At 22.7% G+C, this 14,020-nt stretch overlaps 2 protein-coding genes across 5 annotated transcripts in view; both read left to right on the plus strand.

The window, feature by feature from the left end:
* LOC129605632 (titin) overlaps positions 1 to 1,305 on the plus strand; it is a 106,067-nt gene extending 104,762 nt beyond the window's left edge. Inside the window, exon 16 of one of the 2 annotated variants that reach the window (XM_055515519.1) lies at positions 27 to 1,305. In XM_055515519.1, the coding sequence (XP_055371494.1) occupies positions 27 to 150 (124 nt within the window). In that variant the 3' untranslated portion in view covers positions 151 to 1,305. The remainder of the gene's footprint in view (positions 1 to 26) is intronic. The other variant, XM_055515521.1, reaches the window with a different exon arrangement.
* Positions 1,306 to 2,589: 1,284 nt separating this feature from the next.
* On the plus strand, positions 2,590 to 9,157 carry LOC129605235 (amyloid protein-binding protein 2). 3 transcript variants are annotated; one of them, XM_055514861.1, is made up of 7 exons: positions 2,590 to 3,135; positions 6,718 to 7,136; positions 7,197 to 7,454; positions 7,580 to 7,681; positions 7,743 to 8,425; positions 8,497 to 8,654; positions 8,721 to 9,157. In XM_055514861.1, exons 1-7 carry the CDS (start codon positions 3,001 to 3,003, stop codon positions 8,931 to 8,933), a joined length of 1,968 nt encoding a protein of 655 aa, XP_055370836.1. In that variant the 5' UTR covers positions 2,590 to 3,000; the 3' UTR covers positions 8,934 to 9,157. The 3 variants fall into 3 exon arrangements, with proteins under 3 accessions (XP_055370836.1, XP_055370838.1, XP_055370837.1); XM_055514863.1 differs by lacking the exon at positions 2,590 to 3,135 and adding an exon at positions 6,168 to 6,190; XM_055514862.1 differs by lacking the exon at positions 2,590 to 3,135 and adding an exon at positions 6,339 to 6,597.
* The last annotated feature ends 4,863 nt before the right edge of the window (positions 9,158 to 14,020 follow it).

The following is a 14,020-nucleotide window of genomic DNA, read 5'->3' on the forward strand; positions in this document are numbered from 1 at the left end:
GTTATATTTTTTTTTTGTTTTTTTAGTGAAAAAGCCGGGATAGCGCCATTACTAGATGTCGAAGATATGGTTGTTATGAAAAGGCCAGATTGGAAATGTGTTTTCACTTATGTTCAAAGTATTTATAGGCGTTTTCGTAACTGTCAGTGAAGAAAAGTTTAGGCATTTTCATTTTAAAATTTTCCTTTTTTAACTTAATGTCACACGTCTTTTAAATGTAAAAAGGTTTCAATCTTAATATAAATATAAAAATATTTTTCTATACAACACTATTTTTTCAGTATATCAGAGCATAACTTTTAAAAGTAGAAATTTTAAAAAAATTAATAATATTTTTTATACAAATTTTTTTAATATAGTGATTGTTATTTGCACATAAATACTATAAAACCATTGTTCCATATTGAATATTGTTGTTAAATTAAATTCTGTTTTAAAAAAATTAAACAGAAAAAAGAAATAAAATTGTTTTTATTATTTACGTACTTTTTTAATATAATTATTAAATATTATTATAATATTATATCTTGTTTTAATAATATATTTAACACACAAAACTCAGTTATCAAAATATTAAAACACACACAAAAAAATAATTATTAAAAAATTTGCCTAATCAGTTATTTTATAAATATTGAGATGAGAACTATTAAAAATTTCGTAAAATTATTTTTTAAGATTTTTTTCTACTCTTAGATCTATTTTGGATCCCATTTAAAAATTTATAATATTTATTTGAATAAATGGGAAAATATTATCAATAAAAATGTACTTTTATTTTCAAAGACGAATTCAAAATCAAATGTTGGTTTTATGTTTAAATTAAAATATTGAATTAAAAAATATTTATTTCATATATAAATTTTTTTAATTTAATTGATCAAAAGAAAAAAAAATTGTATTCTACTTATTTTAAACGGCTGCTATAAAGTTGTTGTATTTATTTTTGTGTTTCTTTTTATATTTTTATTAAAAACATCACTCAATTACTATTTAAAATATATTTTTTTAACTAATCAAATAAAATCACTTTGATATTATATAATTGTTTTTATGTTTATATGTTAATGATATAATGAAAAAAAAATAAAATATTTCATGAAAAATAATTAAAGATTCATTAAATAAATTAATAATTTTGCTTCACTAATTTTGTATCATAATATTTATTGAAATAATATTCATTATATATTTTTTGCAAAGTATTCTATTACTCATTTTTCAATGATTTTACATAAAATTATTATACATTATGTTTATCAAAACAATAATTAAAAGAAATACTTGTTATAATCGTTTTTTATTTAACTACGATATCGAATAAATGTAAATCTCAATTAAAATTTTTATTAAAAAAAAATTAAAATTTGAATATTTATAAAATTGATTAATACTTTTGTAACGTTTCTAATAAAATACATAAGAATTTTTTTTATATCATGAATTTGTAATTTTTAATTTTACTTATGTTATTTATCATAAACAATTGAAAAAAAAATAAAAATAACTAAAAGTAATATTTTAAGAAATAAAAGATCTTAAAAAAAGCTGAAGTTTAATTAACATCCGTACATACAAGTGCGAAAAAAGGGAACATGGGAAAAAATCAGAGAAATGACAAAGGAGAGTACAAATTTGTGATGCCGTTATAATTGATTTGTGCTGTGGGAGTCTGAAGGTGTATAAAACAGTTAGTAATTAAAAAATGGAGATCATTAAAAAATTAACTGTTAAAAATAGTTGCCATTGTGCATTGTAATTTTATAGGGCTAAATTCGGTGTCATCGTTCACAAAAAGGCAAACGACACAGCTGTCTCTCATTTGCTCATTTTTTCTTTAGCGAATGGTAGTTCTTGTTTTCCACTCAATTTCCCTTTCATTCAGTTTTTTGTAAAAATTATGACAGCGACCAAAGAAATCGTTTATTAAGTGACATTTAAATATGAACTACATATGTTCACAGTTACAAGGCACATCAATTTTAACTAAAAAAAATAAAAACTTAAGGAAAACTTATTTTTTCTAATAGGATAACTCAGTGTGTTTTCATTTTTTACTTTACACATAAAACTCAGATCAAATTTTACTTGGTTGAAAAAAAGTAGTCAGATTTCATCGAGATCGCAGTATAGATTTCAAAACAATTTAAATTTAAAAAAATTATTAAATGAGAGAATTAAGTTCTATCTGGTTCGTTTTTGAAATCAGATTTCTCAGATTAAATATAATAGTTAAATAAAATAGTAGTAATTGTTATTAATGTTAACAACATTGAAGAATCATTATTAAAATTATTTTTAATTGTACATCCTTTTAATTATTTTAATGTCATATTTTAATATCATTTTAATATCTCATTTAAGTTTATTGAAATTTTTACCGACAGATTTACAGATTAAATTTTTCAATTCAATTCAGTAACTACTAACAACGACAGCACTTTTTTAGTTGTCAATTTGCTGAATCACTATGTATTGTATTATAAGCAAGAGCTGAATTGAATCAGCTGTTACTGAATATAATTCTTTTTTTACTTTCCTACCTCTCTTTTTTTATTTTCATTATTTTGTCTTTCAAATGTCATCAATTCTTGTGGGACTTGTTCAGGCAAGCAAGAAGTCTTTATTCATTTTGACTGATTTCATTTTAAATAAATTTTTTGTATTGCTTTTTATGGTGGATAGTCATTTGTAAAATTTGGAAATTTTCGATAAAAAGTACATTAAAATAAATTTTCGTTATTGAAAAAGTGAAAATATTTTTAACTATTGATTTTTTTCAACTAAATTTAGAAATATAATAAGTTAAAAATAATTTTTTTGTTAAATACAACTGTGGTAATTTAAAAAAAAAGAACAAAAAATAGTCACTAGAAAATTAATACACACTAAATAATATACAAGTTATATACATACATAAAACTTTAGATGTGGTATATAAAATAGATGATATTATAAATTAAAAATAAATGTTATTTACCTATTAAATAAAATTTCAAAATGAATCCACAAACACTTTACAAGGAATGCTTGTCCACGTATGTGTCTAATTTAAATTATGATGTAAAATCTTTGGAAAAAGTAAAATATTTAAAACATTTGCCACCTATAGTTTTGGCCGATATCTATGCAAAGGTAAATAGAAAATTTTTTATATAAAAAGTGAATACAAGAAAAGAAAACTCTTAAAAAGTTTTAGAGCACATAAAAATTTCCTTAGGCTTCCGAATTTTATTAAAAAAAAAATAACAAAGTGACGCATGATATAAGAATAATGTAATACATATTGGTTTTATGAGCACACACTTATATACTTACACCAATGTACATATATATACATATATAATATATTTAATCGTTTTGATATCAAAAAGAACTGCCAGAAAAGTTAAATTTAATACAAGCATAGTTTGCATTTTTTTTTCTACTTATATTTTTCTTTGATTTCAACTTATGCATACTGTGAAAAGTGAGAGTATTTTAAATTGATTTAAAATTTTGTTTGTTAATCGGTAACCAGATACTTTTTTGTAATAGACACATATATACCTACCTATCTATCTATCTAGCATAAAAATTTTTAATTTAAAGTTGTTTATTTTCAGTGAGAAAAGGTAATCCAGCCAAAGTTAAATATTTTTGTTCTTCAACTTCACAATTATTTTGTTCTCACTTATTTTTATGAACAATATATTTTTACTTTCTTTTATATTAACTCGTATTTGTTTCGAGATCTAGTTTGAATTTTTTTGTACTAAGATAGATATAGGTCTATTTTTAACTTAATACGATTAATGTACTTATTGTTTTTGGTAAATTAAACTGCTCTTTCTAGTTTTTATCTGGTTGGATTAGCTAGCCTGCCAGCTATTCCTCTATGGTTCCTTTCAATGTTTAGTGATTAAAAAATTGTATCATTATATTTGATAATTGGTGATTTAATTTCAAAACTGATGCATTTTAAATACCTACTTATCCTATTGTCATTAATTGTTATAGAAAACTTACAACAAAGAGAAATTTTGTAGTGGTACAGTTGTATATGTAGATGCGAATTAAAATATCTGTTTTTGTTTTATTTTTGATATTCCAGTAATTATTGCGGATTTTAAAAATGTAGTCAAATATACTTAATTTTAGTAAATATATTCCGCCGCTTTTTTTTTTGTCAAATTTGTGTCGTTCACTTATGGAAAACATGGTGTTTATATGGCCTTTGACTTTTCCTTTTACACAGCTTTGATTAAATTATATCTATACCTACAAACATATATTTTAATTTTTTTTAAATATCACTTAAAATACACATATTTTTCTTCTTTTTCCTGAAAGTAAAATAAATTCGATATTTCGATTAAGAAAATTATGAATTTCTTTTCATTTTAAATTTATTTTTGGAAGACTGAAAATGGAAAAAAAAATCCAAATAACAAATATGTATAAATTGTAAATAATAACACTCTTGAATCGTAAAAATGCCTGTTTCCCTGTTTTTTTGATTTTTTATTCTAAAAACATTGTTTTCTATATTTTGGCAAAATTTCAATTTTAATTTTTCTTTTGTGTTCATACTTTATTTACTTAATTTTTTTTATTTTATATGTACACACATACATGCATCATGTACAAATGTAAATTTTAAGAAAGTTTTGCTAAAATTTCGTGATGTTAGTGATTTTTCTATCAGGGAAAATATAAATGCGCATTGTTCATAAAAAGACATAAACTAAAATATTTTCTTAAACAAAGAAAATTCCTCACATTTATTTAGTAATTGGGCAAATGTTTTTAAAATGGAATATTCAACGTTATTCCTAATTTCTTCACAACCAAAAACAAATAGGTATACGTTAACTTTTAACAAAAATTACTGATTTTCTCTATAACAATAAATGCTTGCCTGTCCAAAATTAAAATAAACAATTAGGTAGAAGAATCTTAATTATTCAGTTATATAAGCATGAAGCTGGATCAAACATTACCCAAACAAACAATACGTATATTTAGTAATTAGACTACATTGGAAAATTATGACTTCTTAATTTCTTTTCTACGCTCTCTTAAATCCAAAAATTTTTAAATTTAATCAATATTTAGGAAAATAAATGACGAAAGTATTAATAATTCATCCTATTCTAAAAAGATTGCTATATAATAATATATATTAACACCATGCTTTTCGCAAAAAGAAATAATGTGTTTCATATTAACGTTTATATTTGTTGCTAATTTACAACACAAGCTTTATCAGAAATATATTTATGGCCGTTTTTCTTAAATACGATAAACTATTCGACTCAATATGTAAATAGAAAAAATTATTTAAGCGTTCCGTAACATTTAAAAAACTACATGTTTACACATATGTATGGATGTATGTACAAACAGCAGCAAAAAGTAATGGTACAGGATGCAAAAGTTCTATTATAACTTTTAAAATTAAGAATCCAAAAAATAATTAAATTCCTTAAATAAATTTTATACCAAAAATTCAATTTCTAATTTGGATAATTTATAGACAATTCAGTTTATTTAGTTTTGATATTTGATATATTTTGATATTTAAACTTATTCAAAATGTTTTTAAGTTTTAACAACAATAAAATGAATTTATTCCAAAACTTTCAAACTTTCTATATTAGATTATCTGTAATAGATTGAAATGAATGTTTTTCTCAAAAAACGATAAATAAATTCAACTTTTAATTAAAATTAATCTCAATTGAGTAAATAAATTTTTTATTTTTCATTATCATTAAACTAAATGATAATGCTGAAACCTAAAGATAGCACTCTGTATAAAAAAGAATGTAGTTACTTAAACAATATTATTAATTAGTATTCAAAAGAATACTAGAAGCAAAATTGAAATAAATAAAAATTTAATAATGCGTATGGGTATATATATGTATATACATATATGTATATATATAAAATTCGTACTTATTTGTGAACAAGCTACCGACAAAGAATACCAAATAAACCCATACCAAAGTAATTATGCTGATGATTTTTGTATTATTTTTTAATAGGGTAATAGTTTAATTTTGCAACAAGGAAACGATATCGTTTTCAATATCATTGTAATGATTTTTATGGAGATTTGTACATTCAAGATTTTTTTTTTATTTTTGAGGAAGAAGATTTTGAATGAGTCGTGATCAATTTTTGATTTTATTTTTTTTCTAAAGTAACTAAATTTAGTATTAAACTTAAATTTATTTCGAAATTCAGAGAATCAATAAAATTTATTAAATACTGATATAATTTTTATTTTAACGTTGTATTAAATTCAATGTTAACGAACTGATTAAAAAGCTCTATTCACATAGTGCGGGTGCAGATAAATCTTAGTCCACCAAAAGAAAGCAAACAATATTTTTTTATTTACAAAAAAAAATTCGATTTTCATAAGCAATAAATTTTTTGAGTTACATTGTCTGGGTTATTCTAGTTTTAAACACATATAAATAAATTACTTTTAATTATTGTTATTATGCACTTCTCCTTATGTGAATTAAATATTAGTGTTAGAACTAGTATTTTTTATGTTTATTTAATTACTCTTAAAATGTAGCATACAATGTGTGAATTAATGTAAATGAAATTATCGACAAAAAAACTCAAAATTTTTAGAAAATTTTCAGTTTACATAAAAAAATAAAAATAATGAATTTAAACAAGATTATAAAGCATTCTAAATATTTATAATTTCAGATGGCAAGAAAAAATAAACTTCGTGATATGTTAAATGAACAGTTGACTGATCTAGAAGTATTTGGTCGACTTTTACGTATTAGTGCAGCACGCCAAAAGCTATTTAAATGCTTATCAGCTCTAATGAGCAGCGGTAAACCATTAGCAACTCAATTACAAAATAAATTTATAATGCGTTATGTGATGATGCCAAAAGTTCAGCTATCGAATACTTCTGAAATAATATCACAAACATATCAAACATTTAGCGATGATTTCGATGATAATGCAATTGATTTTGGTTTACGTCTAGGTTCATTTTTATCAGAAGCCGGCTGGTTATCCGAGAGTATTAATATTTTATCATGTGTTGCTAGTCGTTTAGAACGATGTGAATTAACTCAATCTACTTTACTTTTACGTCTGGATTGTTTGCAAAGGTTAGTAAAAATTAAATAGAAAGAATATTAATTTTTAATTAAAACGTTTTACCCTTAAAGATTGTTACATTCAGAAGCAAATTTATGTAGTTTTAAATCGGCTGATCGTACTTATCAGACTATTATGGATCTTGTAAAGTCTTCAAATAGTAGCTTTTTGAATAAATTTACAACAACATCCTATGTTTTGCCTAAATCATTATTAGCTAATATATATGCGCAATTATCGGTGTTATTCTTTGCTAGAAGTGAATATACGAAAAGTTATGAGTGGAGTATAAAGGCATTGAATTGTTTAAATTCAACAACTCCAGAAAAGTAAGTAAAATAATTTTTCTGTTTCGCAAGATAAAAATTACTTCTCATAATATTCTCATATTTAACCTCGTATCTATTGTTCATATTTTTTTTTAACTTGTCAGTAAATTAGTTCATTTTTTTAGAATTGTGATTGATGTTTTGCGTCAGGCTGCCAGATCTTGTGTTGTAAAACGTGAATTTAAAAGAGCTAATATGCTAATTTGTCAAGCTTTGCGTAGAGCTAAGTAAGAAAAATTTTTTTCCATAATATATGTACATAATTTAATGTTTTATCATATTGGTTAGAATCAAGTTTGGACGTCATCATCAAAAATATGCGGATGCGTTATTAGATTACGGTTTCTTCTTACTAAATGTTGATTCAGTATCACAAAGTGTTGATATATACGAAGAAGCACTTAGTATTAAACGTCATATATTTGGTGATAACAATTTCCATGTCGCAATAGCACATGAAGATCTTTCGTATGCCTATTATGTATATGAGTACAGCTCAGGAAATTTTAGATTAGCAAAGGAAAATGTAGAAAAGGCCGTTAAATTGATGAAAAATTTAGTTCCGAGTAATCATTTAATGTTGGCTTCTGCAAAACGAGTTAAAGCACTTTTATTGGAAGAAATCGCTCTTGACAAAATGGCAGTATCAGATGGTAAAGATGAGGAGGGTTTGTTAATAGAATCAGAAGAATTGCACATATGTGCATTGAAGTTATCGCTAGAAGCATTTGGTGAGATAAACGTCCAAACTGCAAAACACTATGGAAATTTAGGTCGTTTATATCAAAGTATGGGTCGATTTGAAGAAGCTGAACGTATGCATAAAAAAGCAATCAGAATCAAAACTGATTTACTAGGACCATATGATTATGAAGTTGGTTTAAGTATTGGTCATTTAGCTTCATTATATAATTATCACATGTTGAAGTATCACGAAGCAGAAGAATTATACTTGAGAAGTATTGAAATAAGTGAGTTTAATTAAAACAATATATTGTTTCCATTTTAAAAGAACATTTTTATTCAATATGAAAATTTTCAGGTCTCCGTTTATTTGGAAAAGCTTATTCAGGACTAGAATATGATTACATTGGCTTATGTCATATATATGATAGATTAGGTGAACTTGATAAATGGGCTCATTATAGTCATACATTAGAAGTATGGCAGAATCTCAGAGGGGAACATGAAATTTTAAGAGTGATTAATTTTATTAAAAAAAATTTAAATTATTATTAATGATATGCGTATATTTTATATTTTTAGAAACCAACCTATCCAGAAATCTGTGATGATAGTAGTTTAATTGAATTAACACAAAAATTTTTTGAAATGTGTTCAAATTCACCAACTGGTGATGGTAAATCAGAAGCAGCTCCATTACAAGCTTTACGGGATGATGAAGAACCACCTCCAGCATCGTCATCCCAATCACAGCAACAGCAACATATTACAAACTCGTTTTTTAGATATCAATAAATGATTTGGAAAACATTTAAAATCATATAGCTTTAAAAGCTCCACTAAGTCTTTTTATTTATTCATAATAATTGAGAAAGAAAAAAGTAAAGTTGAACCAAGGATTAGATTCTTTATCCGTATCTAAATGATTTTAAAGAAAGAAGTTTCATACTTTTATCATTTTTTAAATTATAGACAAAACGATGAGAATTAGAAAAAAATATGAAAATCGAATCACAAAGGTATTTTAAAAAGATTATTTTAAAAATTTAAAACTATAACAGCTATATTATATATTATGTATGTTTAAAATAAAACAAAAATTACAAAAATAAATAAAAATATTGTGTATTAAAAAAGCTTTCGACTTTAAAAATATTGAAGTTAAATGAAACAAATTTGATAATTAGATAAAAAATACTTCCATAGAAAAATTTTTTTCGCAAACATATTTACCTTTTTTTTCGCGTTAAAGTTTTTTTTGAAACAGCTATTACAAATTTGATGAAATTCACATATCTTTTTTTTTTTAATTGATACATTGTTTGCTTATATTACTTTGTACTTCGACTAGATTTATAATATTTCAATAAAAAAAAATAATTTATTAAATTATGCAAATGTAAGTGCTATCTATATGTATTTGTTACAAATTTAAAATTTTATTTTCTTTAAAATAAACAATTTATTTGAAAAAAAAATTGCAAAAATGTTATTCAAATTCAAATTTACTCATTTTATTAAATATGATAGGTGAGATATTTTATTAAATATGATAGGTTTTATTTTCTTTCGAATTGATAAAATTACAATTAAAATTCAAATACTACTCATAAAACAAAAATATTGAGATGTTTAGTAGTTTGTGGAAGTTAATAATTATGTTCTTTTAGTTATAAAAAGAGCAAAATATTTGGTTCTTAACAGAGATTTTATTTTTCTTGTTCCTTCTTTATATTGCGTGTATTTATATTTTGCTCTTGTATCATAAGAAAAGATAAACACTGCCTCAAATAAAAGAAAACTGCTTAAATTAAAAACAGAATGTTTTCATGTTTAATCTAATATATCAAGTTTTAAATCAGTTCCCAAAGTTTTGTAGATTGAAATCATGTAAATTTTTATTTGGTCTGATTTTAAATTTTATTCTTTGCGGTTATAGTTATAAACATTTGGTAAAATCAGATATTACAGAATTAATTCATTGAAACTATTTTAAAAGTAAGCCACAATATTCCTATGCTCGTTCGACAGTGTTAAATATTAGGTTTATTTTAATATTAAATGTATGTATCATGTGTATAATTTCATATTTTTAAAAATTAATATTACTTATAATGAAAATGGTAAAATATCAATTTGAAAAAATCAGTAATACAAATTTTAAGTCTGTATTACATTTAAAATCATCTTTTTAAAAACTTTATTAGAATAAGTCAAATATTGTTTTTTTTCAAATTTATTATTTTAAATTATTTTTATTTTTCAATTAGTAAGAATCATGATGTCAAAATTATTTATTTAAAGTTTTTGTTTACATTCATAATTTTTATTTAAAAATTTTAAATGAAAATTTTAAATAAAAAATAATGTATTAATCGATTTTAAAACAGTAAAATTTTACAGAAATTTATGTATATTGAAAAAATTTTAAATTTCTTATTTCTTAAATCATAAGATTTTGCCTTAGGTTTTGTTAACTTGAATTTTTTAAATATAAAATACAACTTTAAAAAAATTTGTTAAACAATTTCCACCCCAAAATATTTTATATATTGTGTAATATTCGTTTAAATTTAGAACTAAAAAATTTTTAAAAATTTTCAATCTTAAAATTATTATTATTATAATCAAGATTATTATAAAAATTTAAAATAAGATATTTACAAAGGATTTTTTTTAAATAATATTATTTAAATTAATTATGGTTAAAACAAAGTAAAATATTTTTATTTTTTGTAATTGTTCTGTACTTTGAAGTTTATACTTATTTTATTAATTTTTTCTTTTATACCGCAAAAATGTATAAATCTTAGTAAATAGAATTGATTGAAAATATTATTTAATATTTAAATTTTACGTTTTATTAGTGACGAACTGAGTTTTTTATGTTACTTTATCGGAACACAAAATGCTTTTTTTTATAATGTTTTTCAATAAAAGGATAACATGAATTTTTCAATATTATTCAATATTATTTTTGAATTAAAGTAACAATAAAGTTAAGTTAATGTTTTTACTATTATTTCATCAAAGATAACGAGCATTTTATCTAAGTTAAAGCTTTTTAATAAGTGTTAGACGAACTTCTATTTTAGGGATTAATTTAGAAAAAAAAAAATTAAATCTCCTAATGTATAGCTTGAGCTTTATTTTAAAAATAAAACATAAAGTGCAGAAAATTTAAATATATCTGATGTAGGTATGAATATGTACATATATATATATATATAAATAAATACAAACACGAACAATGTAATAAAATTAAAAAAGTAAAATATTAATTAGCCTTTCTTTATTTTAAAATAGAAAAACTGGAAATTCGTTCAAAAATCACCTGAAGTAAATTGAATTAACATAAAATTTGGATTAATATGAGCGTGGAAACATCTAGTTATGTGAAAAGAACTAAGAAAAAAATAGCTTGGGCCATTAAGTCACAACCAACTTGAACTATCTTACAAAGTTTAAACTGAATATCAAATACTTTTAAAATCAATAATATCTTAATTTTCATGACTTTTATTTGGCATTCCACCTTGTTATTCACTAGATGATAATATAGATAGAATAAGTGATTGAGACACAATTATTTATTCGCAATGTAATTTTCGAATGATGTGTTTTTAGCATTCAGATTTCGATTTTTCCAAAAATATAGTTAGCTACCATTCAGCTGAATCATGAAGACCATGATTGATATATGTATATTATTATGTTTAATAGTGTTACATGCGTGTGACATTTAGTTTATATATAAACAGCAAGATAAACTGAAACAGTTACATTAGTTTTAGAGGAAAAACTTTTTTAAAAGTATAAATTCGCATGAAATTTCATTTTCATTTTTTTTATTTCATGTAAAATGAATTAAAAACTTTTGTTTTCATAAAACATTTAAGAAGTTGTTAGTTTTAATATTTTAAATTGTGTATTTAAAACTCGTAAATAATAACTATTATAAAAATTTTAAAAACTTGTTTGCCGGTTGATATTTTTAAAAGAAACAAAGAAAATGCCTCTGAGAAGAAAACAAAAAAGAAAAACAAAATGAAAATTTTCAAACCAGTTCTTTTGTTAACTACAAATTTTTCGTACCCATATTGGTGTAGGTACATTACATATTCAGTTGTTGTTATTATTTTTAGTTTTTTTTTTGCGAAACTGATAAGAAACTAAAGGTTTAACATTTAGTAGCGTAAAGTCAATATTAACTACAGTTATAACAACTCAGTATCAACAAATAACTATGTAAGATTTGCAAAATTTTAATCAAGTTTTGATTTTGACGCCTCGAAATGCTTATAAATACAAATGTGTGTATGTACACATGTACAAGTATGTTAATACAATCTTAGCTCTATGATAATTTTATATTAATGAAACTTAATTAAAAAAAATTGTTTGTATTTACAAAAATACTTTCAATTTAGGTCATTTAGTATACGATTAACGTAATATTATTATTTTTTATTAATAATTTGCTTAATTATTGAGGAGATACATCAAATAAATACATGATTGTAAAATACATTGTCGTAAATCGTAACACCAACAAACAAAGTTTGTTTGCTGGTATTACGATTTGCAAGTCTAGATATTAGTTGATATTTCAGTATGATTCGAAAAACAAAGGTCAAGCTCTTCAAATATTTCTTCAAACATAGATATTTATTTATATATTTTAATTGGAACACTTAAAATATTTAATATTAAATATTTTAAGTAGTTAAATTTTTCTTAAGGATTTTCATTTTATTCACAGTTTAATTTATTTTAAACTTTGGAAATACGTATATCTAAATGAATTTTCTTTTTTTAAAAATTTTTCTTCGTGTAAAAAACTTTCTTTTTTTTGTATATACGAGTATAAGGTGTTTGTACCTATAGATATAAGATAGTAAAGTTTAAAGCAAAATTACAAAAGTAAAAGTAAGTAAAGGTGCTTCTCAAACGCCGTATCGTAAACAAATTATTTTTTAAGCATTGGTTATGAGTTATATGCTTTTTAATCCATTTATGTATACTTATGTATATGAAGGTATGTAAATAATAAAAAATGGAAAATAGATTATGATATTCAAATTGTTTAAGTTATATATTTAAAATTGAAATTGCGCTACGCTAATAATTATTAATACAAACTATTATAAAGATTTTGGCTAAGCAGTTATCATGCCATTGAATTGATTAATCTTATATGTTTATTATGAATTTTAAATTTACCGCATTCCCTAAGTAAACCTCTCTAATGAAAAACAGATCCAAATTAATAAAAAATATTCAATAGTTTTGTTATTGAATAATAACATAAATTTAATTTCATAATTTAATCTATAATATCATAAATTTCCAGCAAACATATTCTGTACTTTTTTAAATTTGTTACTTGTTAAATTTTTAACAAATTCTAACTTTTCGCATCAGAATCACTGAGTACTGACTATCGCGAAAATATCAGAATAACTTACTACTTCGAAAAACGTGAAAATTACTGAGATACCAACCGTAACCTTGGTTCCGATATGCTATAATTAGCGTGAAAATTCTTTATTGTACCAATTTTTGTTTTATGTATTAAAGTACCTACATTATATGTACATATATGTACATAATAATTGTTTTTTATTATGGAGAGACGGCCACAAATGACCATTTGTAATTTTATTATCTAGAAAATACAAAAATTTTAAAGGTAAACAAAAAACAATTAAACACACGTTTAAATTACATATACGTATGTACATACATTAAATATTTGCATATATACATACATATGTACATACATATATGTATGCTATTTTCACATTTTCAAAATTTTCTTGACTAAAATGTTGTCCTATTTACATGCATGTAAACTATTACATGCAATTAGGTGCATTTGC

The sequence above is a fragment of the Condylostylus longicornis genome, unplaced genomic scaffold, assembly GCF_029603195.1.
Source record: "Condylostylus longicornis isolate FDR11 unplaced genomic scaffold, ASM2960319v2 ptg000013l, whole genome shotgun sequence".
Classification (NCBI taxonomy): domain Eukaryota; kingdom Metazoa; phylum Arthropoda; class Insecta; order Diptera; family Dolichopodidae; genus Condylostylus; species Condylostylus longicornis.

What these genes read in the sequence shown, in the direction of transcription:
- LOC129605235 (XM_055514861.1), top strand. Translation starts at nt 3,001, where the DNA reads ATGAATCCACAAACACTTTACAAGGAATGCTTGTCCACGTATGTGTCT. An exon ending in CGTCTGGATTGTTTGCAAAG is followed by an intron (nt 7,137 to 7,196) that starts GTTAGTAAAAAT and finishes TTACCCTTAAAG; the next exon opens with ATTGTTACATTCAGAAGCAA. An exon ending in CTTGAGAAGTATTGAAATAA is followed by an intron (nt 8,426 to 8,496) that starts GTGAGTTTAATT and finishes GAAAATTTTCAG; the next exon opens with GTCTCCGTTTATTTGGAAAA.